At 38.5% G+C, this 17,681-nt stretch overlaps 1 protein-coding gene across 1 annotated transcript in view; it reads right to left on the bottom strand.

The window, feature by feature from the left end:
* Positions 1-17,681, bottom strand: part of TRHDE (thyrotropin releasing hormone degrading enzyme) — a 362,338-nt gene that overhangs the window by 173,706 nt on the left and 170,951 nt on the right. Inside the window, exon 4 of the mRNA XM_028091339.2 lies at positions 1,989-2,143. Coding sequence (XP_027947140.1) covers positions 1,989-2,143 — 155 coding nt within the window. The remainder of the gene's footprint in view (positions 1-1,988; positions 2,144-17,681) is intronic.

The following is a 17,681-nucleotide window of genomic DNA, read 5'->3' as shown; positions in this document are numbered from 1 at the left end:
TAGAGTGATCCTAAAGACTTTGGGTGTGATGATGAAAAGTCAGGAAATGTCCCTTCTTGTGCAGCTGACACTTAATTGTGGAGGCAAGGGCAATGAGGGGAGATACAAAATAAAAAATATAAAAGCAAATGAACAACACAATTCCAGATCCAATAAAATGTGGTAGGAATGGGGAAAGAACCACTTTAGATTGTCAAAAGCAAAAATGCTCTCTCTAAGCAGGTGACATTTGAGCTCAGACTTTATAACGATAAGAAGGAGCCAGCCATGAGAAAACTTTGGGAAGAAGATTCCAGGCAGATGTAAGCAACACAGTGTAAAGACCTTAAGTGGGAATGAGATATTTAAGAAACAGAAGGAGAAGGCGGATACTATCAGATCAGGTATAGCTTTAGGAGCTCCAGTAAAGAGCTTAGTGACTGAGCGTTTCAATATTAATAATAAAGTATCAGTTACTCAAGAGGATCTCTAGCTGAAATACGAATAAGAGATAGTAACTAACTCTACGTTGATGACCATAAAATAAATGATATTTAAAATCATTTTTATTCTTAATCAAAAATGCATGTTTCTCCTTTAAATTGAAAGCCTGTCTTAAAAATCATGACAATGTCTAGGTGGGAGAGAGGGTAATGTGGAAAATAATTTGGTAATGAGAGTGGAAATTCTGTTTCTCCCAGCTTCTGGACCCTTTTCTCATGGTTAGTAGCCTGCACTGCCAAGTTCTAACAAGAAAGTAACATGTAATATGGAACAAATGAAATCCGGTTCTAGGAACAAAGATAACATCATCGGTGTGCTCTTACTTCAACAGAACTATACAAGTAACCTGTTTCTAGGAATCTGCAAAAAGGAAACTGCTTATGCCTCAAAGAATTATGTTTCACTGGAAAGCATCCTCTTTAGCACAGTGGAGGAACCCTGATTATCTGTGCAATGGATCCCCTTACGTCTGAGGCAAGAGACACATGCCTGACCTGGCAAGCATGACAGGTACAAACTTCGCGCAGGTTTACTTGCAGAAGGTTGGCATTGAGGGAAACGGCCATATGGCCTGAACCAATTTATCATTATGTCAGTTTTCATGTATTAGCATTTAGCACTTCACTTTCTTTCACTGACAGCATTTTCCACATAGGTTCCTTCTGGAGTTTTTCTAGTGTTTTAAAACGGTTTTGGGTTTATAACAAATAGAAGCCATACAGTATAACAATGGGATTTCCAGTGGTTTAACTTAAAGCTATCCATACTCACCAGGACAGGTATTGCTTTCCATTTGCATGAACATTTATTTTCAGTTTTGTCTTTTTTTTTTTAACTAGAATCAAGATTCAAATAAGCATTGCAAAATCTCTATAATACCTTCCACTCATTGTAAGAAAGTGCATAAAATCAAAATGAAATTAATTTTATCTCTGCTTCACCACAAAGTTGGCTAATTTACATATGAATTTCTAAACATGCCAAGACAAAAAAAATATCAATCACTGGAGAACAAAGAGTCTATGGCTGAGTTAGTGAAAGACTTCCTAAGTGTCTCTGTGATGGGAAAAAGGGAATAACAAATTGATTTCAGCCAAAGCAAATTTTGACACGTACACAAAACTCAGCTGCATCTTGCAGCAATGCAATAAATCACCGCCATCACTGCACTTACCATATATACACACCAATAATCACAAGGAAATAAAGCAAGGTTGACAAGGACTCGTGACTGGATAGGGTCTCCGAAGAGGCTGCAGTGCCATTTCACTCCTCAACTAAACTGAATGACAGTTGTTTATTCAATACCATCAGTGGGTTTGCTTTTGTTTGTGCTGTCATCTGAGAAAAATGACATATCATCCAAAAAGAACTACACAGTACTCTCTATATAATTAAAACTTAATTGGGAGGAAAATAATTTAGCTCCTAATCTAAGTATCTGAAATCATTCTGCATTCTCAACAGTTTGCAATTATACTTACACCCAATTCTTTTTCTCATACCTGGTGACATATCTCATGAACAATGACCATGGTGACATCCAGTAAATAAGAAATAGATGAAACACTGGGATCCAGCAGTATTCTTTGCTCCACAAAAATACTTAGTCCCCAGTTCTCCATAGCAGCGTACGGGTGCTTAGGCACAGCTAAAAGATCTAGAAACAGGATAAAACAATTCCATAGGCTTTAACAAACATGCCGGATTCTAAATGCATACCCTAAAAAAGTCCAGAAACCCTAATGAAAAGGAGTATTTGCTCTTTCTCAGTAATTTTTTTTCTAAGTTAAACTACCTGCCATTTCTACATGACAGCAGAAATATAGGCTATCACTGTACACACTGGCCATATGCATTCATCACTGTTCATTTTCAGACCCGGTGCTAGAGGAGGCTGGAAGTATCGGCACCATTATTGATGGGCCCACCCTAATAAGTTTCAGGAAGTCAAGGAAACCAAATGCAGCAGAAATCTAGAGAGTCAAAAGGCATGGTGCCTTCTAATGAAAACATAGCTCAAGGCAGTGAATGCTGTACTCCTCCTTTTACCTCAAATGTTTTCGAGAGAAAACATCTTCTATATCAGTTTAAAAGTATGACGTGTCGTTTTTCTAACTGCATAGATTCCCCTGTATTTTTTGAGTTCTGTTAAAAATAAAATATTGCATGCAAATATAGTTTAGAGACAAAACTGTAATAGTGGAAACTGGCAAAAGGACTACTGAGGGAGCCCGCAGGCTTTGGTTCTGGTCCTGCCCTCCACCATTAACTAGATATATGACCTCGGTAAATCACTTAATTTCTCGAGACCACAATTCCCTCACTTATAAAATAAGGTTATTGGCCTTCATTATCTCTAAAATCCCTTCCAGCTCCAAAAATCTATGATTAGATGATACTAAGACGTGTGCTTATTTTAAAAGGCTGTGGAGGTATTATCAACTTCTGGTTAAGGTGACACAATAAGTTCATGCTTTGATGTACTCCCTCGGCTGCAAACACGTAGCAGTGATAAATAAAATATTAAAACGGAAAACTAAAAAATATCTCCAGGCTTGAAAATAAACCTCTTCATGGATCAGAAATGGTACAGAAATGCAAAGCAGCGATTGCATGTGAAGCCACAGTCCTGCTGCATTCTGGCTCCAGGGGCAAGCAGTGGCTGCTGGGGACTGGCTCCAGCAGGATCCACCGGAGCCAAAGGGACCTAAGCCAAGCTGACTGCATGAGGCCAGGGGCTGAGGTAGTGCATGTGTGTTCACAAGGGCTGTAAATAGCTGCTGCTCGTTGCTTCTTGGGTAAGCCAGGAAGTGGCAGAGTTAGGATTCGAACCCAGGCAGCCTGATTCCAGTGCCTTGCTCTTAAGCACAACGACGTAATGTTTTCAGTCTCTGACCCAAAAGTTCCATTTCCCAATAACCCCAGAGTAACCACCTACGATGTCAAGAAAAAAATGGTACGAGAATGTTTGCTATAGTATTGTTTTTAAGAGTGAAAGGGGAGGGGCACCTGCGTCACTCTTTTGGTTAAGGCTAAGTGGCTGCCTTCAGCTCAGGTCATGATCCCGGGGTCCTGGGATGGAGCCCTGCATCAGGCTCCCTGCTCAGCGGGGAGTCTGCTTCTCCCTCTCCCTCTGCCCTCTGCTGTCCTGCTCATGCTCTCTCTCTCTCAAATAAATCAAATCTTAAAAAAAAAAAAAGAGTGAAAAGAGAAAACCAAATGCTTTTCACCAAGATAGTGGGCAAAGAAACCATAAAATAGTTAAAATAAAGGAATACTACACAACAATTGAAATACACGATCTTACCCCTAGATTCTTATACTATATAAATCAATATGGATAATCTGAAAAACATAACGTTGAAGGAACAAGAAAGGTGTAAAATGACCCCTACCATATACTACTTAAAATAAGCAGAATAATACCATACGTTATAAATGGATACTCACACATGCACACACATACCCAGACAGATAGTAGTGGTAAAATGCACATGCAATCACACACGTATAGGAATGATGAACACCAAATTCAGAATCATGATTGCTTCAGTTCAGAATGGGCAGAAAGGGGATGAGGGACAGTCTTTTAGGTTCGTTGACCCCATTTCAGCATGGGGTTGAGGAGGATTTCCACACCACCAAGCAATTCTTGGACACTGGAGAATATGAGAATTCAACTCAGTTCTGCCACTCTCTACCTGGAAAGAGCATCAGATTCCACAGTTAAGGGTTCAGTCCTACAAGACCATCCTGTACCCCCACTTAAGATGCCAGTAACAAGCCCGGGGTTGTTATCTGTACTTCTGACTGACTGGCTATAAATCAGAGGTTCCCATGATCTCCTCCTTAGGTTTGATTAATTTGCTAGAGAGGTACACAGAACTCAGAGAAACATTTTTACTTACTAGAATACCAGTTTATTACAAAAGGATGTAACTCAGGAACAACCTGATGGAAGCGAGGTATTGGGCAAGATACTGACAAAAGGTGTGAAGCTTCCATGCCCTCTTAGAGTGCACCATTCTCCCCAAATCTGTGTTCACCACCAGCGAGGCTCTCTGAACTCCATCCCTTGGGGTTTTTACAGACTTTGTTACATAGACATAATTGATTTAATCATTGGCCATTGACAATGGACCTCAATCTCCAGCCCTTTTCCCCTCCCAGAAGGAGGAGGCCAGAGGGTAGGACTGAAAGTTCCAACTCACTAATCATATGACTGGCTCCACAGAGATCAGATCTGCCCCAACCCTTAGGTGTGTTCCAAAAGTCACTTCACGTCTACAGCCATGCCACCCTGAAGGCACTCGATCTCGTCAAAAGTCACTTCATTAACATAACAAAGACACTAACATTAACTAATATTAACGTAACACAGACTCTCAAACCCTTAGGAAATTCCAAGGGTTTTGGAAGCTCTAAGCCAAAAACCCATGTAGAACACCAGATATATTTAAGAAATATACATCAAATATATATGAAAAATACATATTTGGTCATTCAGATGACCAAATAGATATTTCTTATAAATCACAGTACTGCAGATGGTCACAAAAGGGATTTCAAATCTGTCTTTAATATTAATTTTTTTAAAGCAGGTGATGGGTACATGGATATTATGTATAATATTATTGTTTCTTTTCTGTATGCTTTATATATTTCATAATAAGAAAAAGAATAAAATGGTCAGCAGTCTTACAATATGGTTGACTGTCATGTATTCATCATTTCAACGAACATCTCATCACTTCCTGTGTCCTTTAGTCTGAGATGTATAATAAAATAAATTGATATGATCCCTATATCCACTACATTTTAATCTAAAATGTGGACATGAGAGCATAATACAAGAAATAAAGAATAAAAAGTGCCGTGAAAGAGAAAGAAAACGTCTGGCTGGAGAAGTTCTTGAAAGAGTTATTATTTGAGCTGGACATCAAAAGCAAATAGGATTTCAACAGGCAGTCAGAGGTACTATCTGCATTCATTGACACAAGCATTTATTTAACATCTCCTTTGCTCAATATAGGAATTATTCTGTCCTTCGAGCTCTCCTTGCCCCCTGCTCTAATTCATATGTGGGTGTGTGCAGGAGGAGGAGGTCAGTCAGCAAATAGTAAATGAATGAAAGAAATTCAGTGAACAATAAGTTCTACAAAGAAAATACAATAGAGTAAGACAGTGATTGACGGATGGGGCTGGTGCAGTGTGGTCCAGGCAGGCCTGCTAAAGCAATCACATTTCACCTGAGGTGTGAATAATGTTTGAGGCCAGCTATCCAAAGACTTGTCGAAGTGTGTTCTAAGAAGGGACAACAAATGCAAAGGTCCTAGGGAAGAAATGAGAAGGGAAATGAGGTGAGTATATTGGACAAACAGAAAGAAGGTCAGTGTGGCTGAAGGATATAAAGGAGAACAAACTGCAAATACGTCACAAGAAGACATTCTTCTACTTAAGATTTTAATTTGAGACCTTCCCTAAATATGACCAAACTAGGCAACAGACCCTCTCTGTGCCAACTCTCCCTGCCACCATCAGATGGCAACAGCAGTAACCCATCTGGGATCATGTACTTGAAGGGACACGTGAACTTAGTAACAATCCTTTGGAACCAAGCCTGTTGAAAACAGAGGCACTTCTGTATGCTGGAGTTCCCCAAGAGTTGAGAGTAGTCAGGTCCCCAAAAGTAAGTGAGCAGAGCAGGCCACACACTGGAATTTGGATTGGCTCAACTGGCAAAAGACAGAAGATTCCTGACTTGAGCCAGATGGAGAATCTAGAAATTTGTAATAAATGGGAAGGTACACTTAGGGGGCAGTCATCAGACAGCAAAAGCCTAACTAGCAGCCTGAGCGGTACAGCGAGGGGTCAGTTAAAGGTTGGTGCCAAAGAAACCACTAATGGTAACCCAAACAGAGAGCTGGTTACCTACTGGTTTCTAGACTTCCGAGAGCACAGAAGTCAGGCCTGGGTAATAAGGCTAAACATCCACCACACAAGAACTCTCGAGTGAATGGAGCTAGACTCAGGAAAAAGTGATGGAGAACAGAGTAAAGCACAGAAGCATCAGTAATAGGAGACAGCTTCTCAGACACAGAAAGGTTTTACAGTAGATATAGGGAACCATGTCTATGGATAGCAGAAGGGGGAAAAAGTGGAACTAAAAAAATTAGATTATGCTACTATCCACATAATAACCTTGTAACAAAATACCAAAGAAACTTGGATTTTGTTCTAACAACTACTGAGAGATATTTTAACTAGGCGTCTCTGCTCTATGCCTTTATAACTTAAAGACTCTGCATATTTTTATATTTGTATAGTTTTATACTTTAAGAATACTTTGGGGGCACCTGCATGGCTCAGTTGGTTGAGTGTCTGACTCATGATTTTGGCTCAGGTCATGATCTCTTGGGTCGTGGGATCGAGCCCCGAGTCACACAAGGAGCCTGCTTCAGTTTCTCTCCCTCTGCCCCTTCTCCCACTTGTTCTCACACTCTCTCTCTCTCAAATAAATAGATAAATCTTTAAAAAAAAGAATTCTTTCATAAAGCATATATCCGTATAAACACTGAGACACAAATATTCTTAACAGTTTTACTTCCAATAGTCAAAAACTAGAAATAAATCAAATGTCTATCAGCAGGTGAATGTGTTCTATCAACAGAATTCTATTCAGCAATAAGAAGAAATGAATTATCAATACATGTAGCAAAGTTGAATCCTGAAATAGCGAAAAAGGAAGAATATATATATATGTACCGTATGAATCAAGCATTTATATGAAATTCTAGAAAATGCAAACTAACCTACAGTGTCAAAAAGCAGATCGGTGGTCTCCTGGAGACAAAGATGGGAAATGTTAAAAGATTGCACCGGGAAAATTTTAGGGGCAAAAGATATGCTCATTAGGGTGATTATTTCATGGGTGTATACATAACTTAAAAAATCAAACTGTACACTTTAAATGTGTGCAGTTACTGAACTTACTATACTTCAATGAAGCTGGTAAGTTGAAATACTCTTTTGCTTAACTTTGAAGTTGTTAAGATTTATTCACAATGAATCAGGTTATTTTAATTTTTGCAAAAATAAATTTGTCATGAGGCAACATCCATTAAAATGTGCAACCATCCTCTTTAATATGCCTTGAAAACTGAAGAAAATTCAAATGTTTCAGAATCTAATTTACTTGGAAATTCAAAGAGAATCCTGGATAAAATTACACATAATACTCTGTTTCTAATTAATTACTACAGTTTTAAAAACTATAGACAGATAGCAAATATTCATATAATTCTAGTGAATGCAATTACATACATTAACATAAAAACCTGACTTTCTCTACTTGATCCCTTCAATGCACTATAATTTGTCTTCTACCTTTAACACTGTCAAAACAGCTCTTGCTAACTAAAATCACAAAATCTCATTTGTTTGATATTGCTGAGAATTATCGTACTGTCTGTTGATCAGGATCTGTCATAACAGGATATCAATGTTTCTCCTCCACTTCTGAGATTAGCCTATCTTATTTTTGTTGCTTCTCTGTTTTGTTTTTATTTCGTGATCCTGACTTCTGAAAATCAAAGTTCCTAGTATTTCCATCTATGAGTTGTTTTCTGTGTGTGTGTTTGTTTTTTTAACTGATTCTACTAGTTTTTTTTTTTTTTTTTTTGAGTGTTCTTACCCACTCCAATGTCATCTGTCACCTCCCACATGCCCGGAAGCTCTCTTTGAGCTCCAGAAGAAAATATGGAAGCATCTTTGTGGTAGACTTATTTGATAGCTCCCCAGGGTACAATTCCTTCTGGAATAGATCCTTCCCATTAATCTGGCTTAAACCTAAAGATAACCTTGCAACTCCCTCTTTTGCACTCTGAAGTAAAGTCAATCACCATGAAAAATGTCCTACTACCCTCACAACATTATGCTAAAAGGAACACTGAAACTATGTGGAAAGGTCCAAAGAATCATCAAACAGGGTCTAATAATACATACAAACCGAAATAGTCTCCAGTATGAGTGGTAATGTTCTGATGCGTGACTTTGTAAATATCTCCTCTAATGTACTCTACATTATTAAATAACCATGAGCAAAAAAAGTGTGCAATATCAGTCCTCCCTATGCCGCAATCAGACTCTGGGCTCACAGATCACTGTCAGTTGTCACGTAGAATAAGATATATGGGCCCTAGTGCTGGGCACAACCAAGCCCTGGCTCTAAGGTGAGAGTCTAGTGTCCTTCAGCTCAGATACTTTCTGCCACAATATCAAGTTCACACTCCATGTTCTAAGAGTAAAAGTAAAGGAGATGTCATTTGAAACATGACCTCTAGTCTACTTGTCTTGCTCTCCCTTGACACTTTCCCTTTTGCCTAAGCCAGACTCCCTGAAGTCCTGGCTCTCCTCAGCAATATTTCTTCACCAGCCAATTCTGCCTTCCACTGTCCACACCCAAACTTGTCAATTCATTTTGCATTTGCCATCCATTATTTATCTAAATATTCTGAGAGCAGTAAGAGAGTCCTGGGTAAGATCAGAAGTCACAATGACCCAGATTTCAAACTTGAACCTGAACAAGGATAGAAAGTCCTGGAAGATAAAAGGTTAAATACCAAAGAAAGAAGTTTGATCCCCTGCAACTCAAGAGCATCACCTCAGCAGCCAATCCCTCCAGACCTGAGCAGAGGACAGAGCTGCTGCCAAGCCTGGAGTATGACCAGAGGAAGTGGCTCTTTCCTTACAGAACAGCACTGGTCCCTGGTTGGGTGTGTGATTTTCTGCTCAGAAAATCTAAAATGCCAGACATTAATCCTCGAAGTTTTGGTCTCACAATAGGGAAAAATCCATAAGATTTTCTCATGGGAGTAACTAATCTTTCTTATTTTCCCTGTATGTGCAGTATATTTTCTCCATTCATCCAGTCATTCACAAAGTCTATTGAGTCCTTACTGTTCCTCAGGAGAGGAGTCTGACAATGACCTGGCTCCCACGGAGCTCACATTCCAGCTTTGGCGCCAGAGGACCGTTTCAGGGGGACAGGTAAGGAGCCAAAAAATACTCAGATAAATAAATAAAACAAAAGGAGATTAGGATTGGGACTGTAATGAAAATAACCCAGGGATGTTAAAGAATATGGGGTTGTGGGGAGGATACTTCCTGGTCAGAGTGAGTGACCAGGAAAAGCCTCTCTGGGGAGATAGTATCTAAGCTAAAACCCTAACCCAATTGAACTTTACCTCCATAACAGCAGGTCATTTTTTATTTCAATCGCTGCATTTCTAGAGTCTAGCACAGTGCCAAGAACATGGCTGATGTCCAAGAATTTATTGTAAAATAAATGGTTTTCCTTGTGATGACAAATCACGCTGAATATAGCTCACAATTGGTTTTGCTGGTTTTACAAGCCAGACAGGTACATAACCATTACCAATACTCATCTAAGAAAGAGCGTTAAATTCTGCAATTCTGGTCAGCAGGCCTAGGGTTCTCTGCCATGTGAAGTATTCTGCTGCTTCTTTAAACTCCACCAAGGAGCACTCAGAGGCACTCCCTCCAGATTCACAGAACCATTCTGAACTCTGCCCTGGTCCTTCCACCCAAATCCATCTTGCTCTCAAAACACCAACTTCTGACCTAACTCTTCCTTCTCTGTCCTGCCTCATATCACCCTTTAAATTGTACCCCCAACACGGTCCTCCACGTTCTACTCTAGCAGTATCTCAACACAACCCAAGTTCTCTTTCCAACTCTTGCTGCCCAGGCCTTCTTGGCAGAAGATAGCAAACATAACAGTTAAACGTTGGAGCTTTGGAGTCCACACTGTCTGGGATCCAAACCCAGGTCCAACGCTTCCTAGCCGGAGGACTTGGAACACATGGCTTAATTTCTCCCAGTTTCCATTTCTTCATGGATAAAATGCAGATATTAATGGCACCTTCCCTCCAGGTTGTCATGCAGATTAAATGAGATGGTCCATGTAAAGCACTTAGTCTTAAGTACAAAATGTGATAAATCAATGCTATCATTAGTTGGGATCTTTCCAGTTCAGCCCCACCTTGGGGAATTGAATGCATCACAGGCTTTAGCTTAGAAGAGGAGGAATTTTATCTTTGAACAAAGATGAAGTATTGGCTAATATGCTACATCAGGCATTTTAATTTCTGAATTGAGATTTTACGCTAGGATGTAAAGCCATATAGGACCTACCTACAAATGAGCAAACAAAACAAAAGAGACTACATCATAGGACATTTAAATATTATCATTCAGGGATGCTAAGTAAGTTTTAAAGGTATAGCAGGTAAAAACAAATGTTGTATTTTGATTATGCCATGACCAGCGCTTGCTCAAGATACTATATACGTATGCATTTATGCTTAAGTATAAAAAACAAAACTCCTTGCTCTGACAATTACCATATGTGGCTAGTAGAAACAGAAGTTGTATTTGAAATAGTAACATAAACAAGATAAAATTCACAGAAGTTACCTATTACCGGTATTTATAAAATGAGAACCAACTTTTTTCTTCCTTCCAAGTGCAAATTCTGAAGTTTTGTTATTTGTTTTTTTATTCATAAACTGGTTAGGTTCTGAATGGCTGTTTTTAAGTTCATTTGACAAAGAGGAGTTTAAGCTTTGCCCCTCCCTGGGTACATTTCCACCAAATTTAAGAGTGAATCAGTCCTTCAAAGCTTCAAAACAAAAAACACTTTCTCCTGATGGACTTTCTACTGGGAAGTCTTTCTATCAAAAAAAGGCTGGTTTCAGCTACACCTTTTGGCCTATAACAGAATTTTCATCAGTACCACTTGTATTCACAAGCTTAGCATTTAAGTTCTCAAATTCCTAGCATTCTCCCAAAGAAGCATTAGGCCATAATACGCAGTCTGTGTTTTTGCTGATCCTCCTGCCACATATTCAAAAGATTTTTTTTTCATTTCTGCAATCACTTTTTTTCGACACTTACTGATTACTGTCAGTTGCAAAGGAGGAATGTGTTTCATGTGTTGCCTAATTTCCTTTTCCCTTGAAAAAGAATTTCTATGCCAAAGGACTTATCCTATATGTACAAGGAATATTTGTCATTTTCTCACCCATTTAATTTTTTAAATTAGCTCTACTTCAATTTCCATCATCATATTTTGCATCTTCTCCAAGCACTTTCCAAACTCATGGTCTTTGATTTAATGGGCATGATTAGGCATAAACATCGAACACACACTGAATGACCCCTATCTTCATCATTTGGTAACAGGCCAAATTGACTAATGCTTGTTATATAACAAAGACTTGCTGTTATCTAAGAGAATGTAGGTTGAAAGTAAAGGTTGCTCTCTATTAAGGTTTCATTTATGATGCACTTTCATTTATTCCTAAAATACCAATTCATTACCTAGTACAGGCCACACTGATCTGGACACTGGATATAAACCTTGAACAATAAAGATGAAGTCCCATTAAGCCCCAATGGGGGATACAGTCAAGTTAAAAAGTGGAGACATTATAGACAAACATGCAGGAAACTGCAGTACAGAGAATATGCTACAATGAGTACTTGGTATAATGGATGTAGCACAGAGCGGACATTAAGAACATGGGCTCTGAAGCCAGGCAGCCTAGGTTCAAACTCAATTCTGCTACTTAATGAGGCATGTTACTTATCATTTCTGTCCCTCATTTTCTTTACCTGTAAAATGGAGATGATTATAATTGCAACTATTTCACAGGGTTACTGCGAGGGCTATTGTTGGAACACAATTCTCCAGGGTCTCTCACATTTCCGTATGTCTTATGAGCACAGATACTGACAGCATTTTGTTCCAGGCTGTCTTTTTAAGAATATTTGCATAGCAAAAATAGAGATCATGTCCTCTCCATAGCAAAGGACAGGCAGAGATACCATCATTTATAAAAGAATCAGGTTCCGTAGGCTCAGGTTCCTCACCTGTAATATAATCCACTGTATATGCAGGTATCACCTGGCCCTCCTTGCACTGTTCTTGCGAACTGGGGCTCAGGGAACTGGCACAAAAAGTACTGAATCTCTGGCTACTGTTGTAGCTAGAGCCGTCAAGATTTTCTCTCTAACCCAGGAATTTTGTGTCTTCTGCAAGCATTCCTGAAACAATGCCAGGCTGACTTGTCAAGCTTGCAAATGGCGTAAGGTAAAACTCTCAGCCCCCACACCACTCTTAACAACTATATGATCTCATACACGTGAGGTGCTTAGAACTGCACCTAGTGAGTGGTAAGTTCTCAATAGCTGTTAGATATTATGATAGACAACAAAATACGCTTCCAAAGATGGCCACGGCCTTGTTGTCAGAACCTGTGAATATATTACATTACTTGGCAAAGAGAAACGAAGGTGCAAATAAAATTAAGGTTGCTAATCAGCGGACCTTAAGATGGAAGGGCAACCCAGATTATCCAGGTGCACCCAATATAATCAATCACAAGGGTCCTGGAAAGTGAAAGCAGGAGCCACAGGATTTGGTGTCAGAGTGAAGCAATGTGAGAAAGACTCTGGAGGTCACTACTGGCTTTGAAGATGAAAAGGGGTCATGAGCCAAGGAATGCAGACAGCCTCTAGAAATTAGAGAAGGTAAGAAAGTTTAAGGATTCCCCCCAACCAAGCCTTTAGTGAAAGCAGTATCAAATTGCGAATGTACAGAACTATAACAAATTTGTGTTGTTTTAAGCCACTAAGGATGTGGCAATTTGTTACACCATCAATAAGAAACAGAGCATCACTCTCATCATCATCATCACCTTTATCATTATTACTGTTTGACAAATATACCATATTACTATATATACTATATAATATGTATTAATGTTATATATTTTATAATATATTGCTATTTTATATACTATATTACTACAGCATTACTATGTTATTATCATTACTACTATGTAAAAGAGGTCCCAAATCTTAACATAAGAATGGGGAAAGGCTATGTGGAGAAAGTCAATTATGAGATTTATTGGGTAAAAAGGAATTATCTGGAGGGAAAGTATATTTCAGGTTAAGGGTATGTGCAAACAAGTAAGAGAGAATATGGTACTTTCAGTAACTAAAAACTAAATCAGTGTGGCTGAAGAATATAATGACAAATCCTGTTTGGGACACGCTGAGTCTGAGGTGCCTCCGGAATATCCAAAGAGAGAGATCTAGTAAGAGAGGCTGAACACAGAGGTCTTATGTGTTGGGGAGAGATCTGGGCTAGGGGAGCAGATTTAAAAATCATCAACATGTATACACTAGACTGTGACTGATACAGAGAATAGAAGAGGACCAAAAAGATGTCTGAGGAGCACTGAGATTTAAAAGACAGGCAGAGGAAGGGGGAAATGGAGCAGGACACATAAAGAGTATTAACAGGCACTGTCGTAAGAGTCGGGGGAAAAAACCAGAAGAGTGTGACATCACATCATTCAAGAGCAGTGAACCACCCAAAAAGGAGGCAAGAGTAGACAATGTCTATGAGTATCTTCAGTAAATTCAGGTGAATTTATAAAGCATGGCTATTATACACTCCCGTAGTTAAATATTAATTAATTAAATATTAGTGCTTTCAAGTAATACTAGCTTACCATTCAGTATCATTCTCAACAGATTTTCAAAATGAACTATAAAACCTTTACACAGTACAACACAAAGTCTAATCACATGTGTTAGCATCATCACACCTAAAGGGGAAAAAAAATACAATACTATGCTAGGGGCTCTCATTAATCAGTTATTTATTGAGTGTTAGTTGTTGGAGTGGGCCCATCCCACAGCACGCAACTCAGGAGTCTTTCTTGTATCAAAAGTGAGGTAGCTGGGAATCATTTTGGAGGTTTGGATAGCTCTTTGACATTCTTTAATTGACAGATTCACATTTCCAGCAGAAGAGAGTATAAAAATAGTACTATTTATAAATGATCATTCTTAACTCTTGAAACTTGGAGTTGTCAGTAAAATGTATTTCCAAATTCATATGCACTTTAGACAGTCTGAGTACAAAGTGGTTACCTCTAAAAAATTATTTATGTAGGTCTAGTAAAATGGAAACAAAGATTCATTGTGCCTTAAAGCCAGTCCCTCTTAGCATAAACTGTACTAGTAGTACACACAATATTCAATAAAAAAATGCAAACATATAATTCAAAGGAACCAATGTTGGATTCTTAGCTTAAAACTGTCAAGCATTAATTTCAAGCAAAATCAAATACTTGTTGAAGCCCCCGAGAAAAAAATCATTGAAGCCCATGGTTGTTGATTTTTTTATCACTTCTTATTGCAGTGTAAAGTATTACCTGATATTAACTGGCATCTAACAATGGATGCATTTTCAGAGAGCTAGCAGTATAAATAGGAAATACCAAAATTCACTGTGAATTTTAAAGGTTTCTAGGGAAATCTCTGATGGTGTTTGGGGTAATGAAGGCAGAGGAAAAAGGGGGGAAAATACAGTTTGAAAATAGTACAATTATAGAACCAGAAAAGGTGGTGACACTGTGTTACTTTACTAAATTTTAACACTACTCCAAGCTAATTTGTCTTTAAGGGAACTAAAATAAAACCTTATCAATTTAGTCCTTGGCATATTACTAAAAGACTTTTTTAATAATCCAAACCCATAGATTTACCATTTGAAATAGCATCAAGTCACTCAATGCCATGAAGAAAAATGAATGTCATGTCCCATTCAGGGCTGAATAAGGTATCAGATGGGAGGTGTTGATCAAAATACGAACTATGTCTTTCATTACCGAAGGTACCTGATGATTTGCTATAAATATCTTCTTGAGAGTATAAAAAAAAAAAAAAACTGCCTTTTCCAAATTTTTCTACAGAAGGTTTTCTGAGAGTTTCTATTCAATGATTTTTTTTTCAAAGTCCATTACTAGTGTTCCAAATATTCCCTAGTTCAATTTACATTAGATCAAGAAATGAAGTACAGAAAGAACTAATAATGAGCCAGAGATTGAGCTGAAACCTTAACTTCTCCAAGCTCCAGTATCTAATGTGCATCACTAAGTTATACTCCTAAGGTGTATTTTATAGGAAGGAAAATATTTTGTATGCCTAATGGGGAAATGCTGAGAAGAGGGGATTTTGTTTTTTGTACCCATCATAAAAATGTTCCTCCTAATGTAAATATGCAGGGAACTGACATGATGGAAAATTGCCAGAAGCCATTTTCCTAACACCACAGTTAATAGAGCATGAGGGTTCTATAGCTCAAACCGACATGTAACTGATCACTGTACACTTGGGCAGGGCGGGGAGGCTACCGTGAAGCAAATGGCAACACCCCTCTCATTATTTCTGTTTTTTCTTGTCCTCTTAAATACACTATGCAGGGCGCCTGGGTGGCTCAGTTGGTTAAGCAACCGCCTTCGGCTCAGGTCATGATCCCGGAGTCCCACGATCGAGTCCCACATTGGGCTCCCCGCTCAGCAAGGAGCCTGTTTCTCCCTCTGGCCCTACCCCCTCTCATGTATTCTCTCTCTCGCATTCTCGCTCTCTCAAATAAATAAATAAATATTTAAAAAAAAATAAACTTTGCAAATTTTTTCCTTGTGCATTGGAACCTGTCTGAATAGTTATTAAAATCAAAACCAGTATTCTGTGGAGTGCTGCACTACAATGCACAGGTCCAAGAGCACTAAAGCTGCTGCTCAGGTTTTGCAGTAGCATTTGTGATATCACAGTCCTGGAGGGGGGATGGTACTCTGAGGACCTGACTATCTTATAGCCTGAGCAGAAAATGTTACAAAGTGTTTGGGATGTTCTACAAGCTAACTACCTCAGGGAGCTTGTGTCCACTTCTCTGGATCTCAGTGCATTCATGTACATATATACATATGTGTGTATGCATATATATGTATATAATATACATTTTATATAAATATACATAGTGAGTATATGTAAGTTTATATAATTATATAATATTACATATATACATATATACAGTGTATACACATATATATGATTGAAATTAGCTGAAGTTTGGTGACTTCATTTAATTTTATGACTCTACCATTCTAAATTCATGCTGGAAGTAGACCACTTTTTATCTTGTCCTATGTAACTTCAGGCAGATGTAGGTATTAAAATCAGGCCACAGTTGTGGGCTTTGTCCCATGGGGTCTAATTTAATACAAATAATAGCTAACAATGCTTTCCAAAAATCATACTCAATGTCTCCAAATTAGCTATACAAGTACAAGACCTCTAACTACTCAGCTGGTTTTACTCCTAACCTCCTGATCTCTACTGCTCCCCAAATGTCATCAATTGTTGATTACTAGGCAAGTTCTTCTATTTAATGAAATCTCCATCAGACTCTCAGGACCAGCTCCATATCAAGTGAATCAGAATACGCCTTTTAACAAGATCCTCAAGTGATTCACATTCACATTAAAGTTGGAGAAGCACTGACCTACAGCAGATCATCCATGGTGGGATGCTTCCCCCCAAGGGGTTTCATAAGACTATCCATGAAGGTGTGAAACTAAATTACAACTTTTATTTGTATTTACTTTGGTCTGATACAAAAATACTCTCCCCTGGCCAAATTTTCAGGACTTTGGAGAGAGAGCAGGAGTTCCACAAACAACATGGCACTGCCTCTCTCACTGGTTCACTTTCAAGGGATGAGGGCATGGGGTACCCAATTAAATGGATTTGTGAATTATATTACCTAGTTCAACTAAACCAACCGTAACAAAATAGGTGGTTTAAAAAGACTCCTGCAAAAAAATAATAGATAGAGCTTAATATAATAATACAAGGACAACAGAAAATGACAAAAGCTGACAGCTCTTTAATTCTGAGTAAGAATAACTGAGGTTTTTTGAGCACATACTAATAGCCAGGCACTTTCTAAGTGATCTGCATACATTAACTCAGCTACTGCTAACAATTCTTTCAGATGGACACTATTCATAGCTCCATTTCGCAGATGAGGACTTGAAGCACAGAGACATTAAGTCAATTGCCCAGGCCAGTTTGATACTGGCAGGGTGGGATCCAAACTTTGGCAGTCTAGCTTAGATCTCCCAACCAATATACTCTATTCACTCTATTGCATCTGCATTATAAGGTTAAAAACAAAGATATATTATTTATCACAAAAAGGAAAAGAAAACATATTTATCAACAAGAGTACTTACACTATTGATTTATAT

The sequence above is a fragment of the Eumetopias jubatus genome, unplaced genomic scaffold (genome assembly GCF_037043125.1).
Source record: "Eumetopias jubatus isolate StellerSeaLion01/CBP00866 unplaced genomic scaffold, mEumJub1_p1.0 scaffold_8, whole genome shotgun sequence".
Lineage (NCBI taxonomy): Eukaryota > Metazoa > Chordata > Mammalia > Carnivora > Otariidae > Eumetopias > Eumetopias jubatus.
The sequence above is the reverse complement of the archived record's forward strand: the minus strand, read 5'-3'. Positions and strand labels throughout refer to the sequence as shown.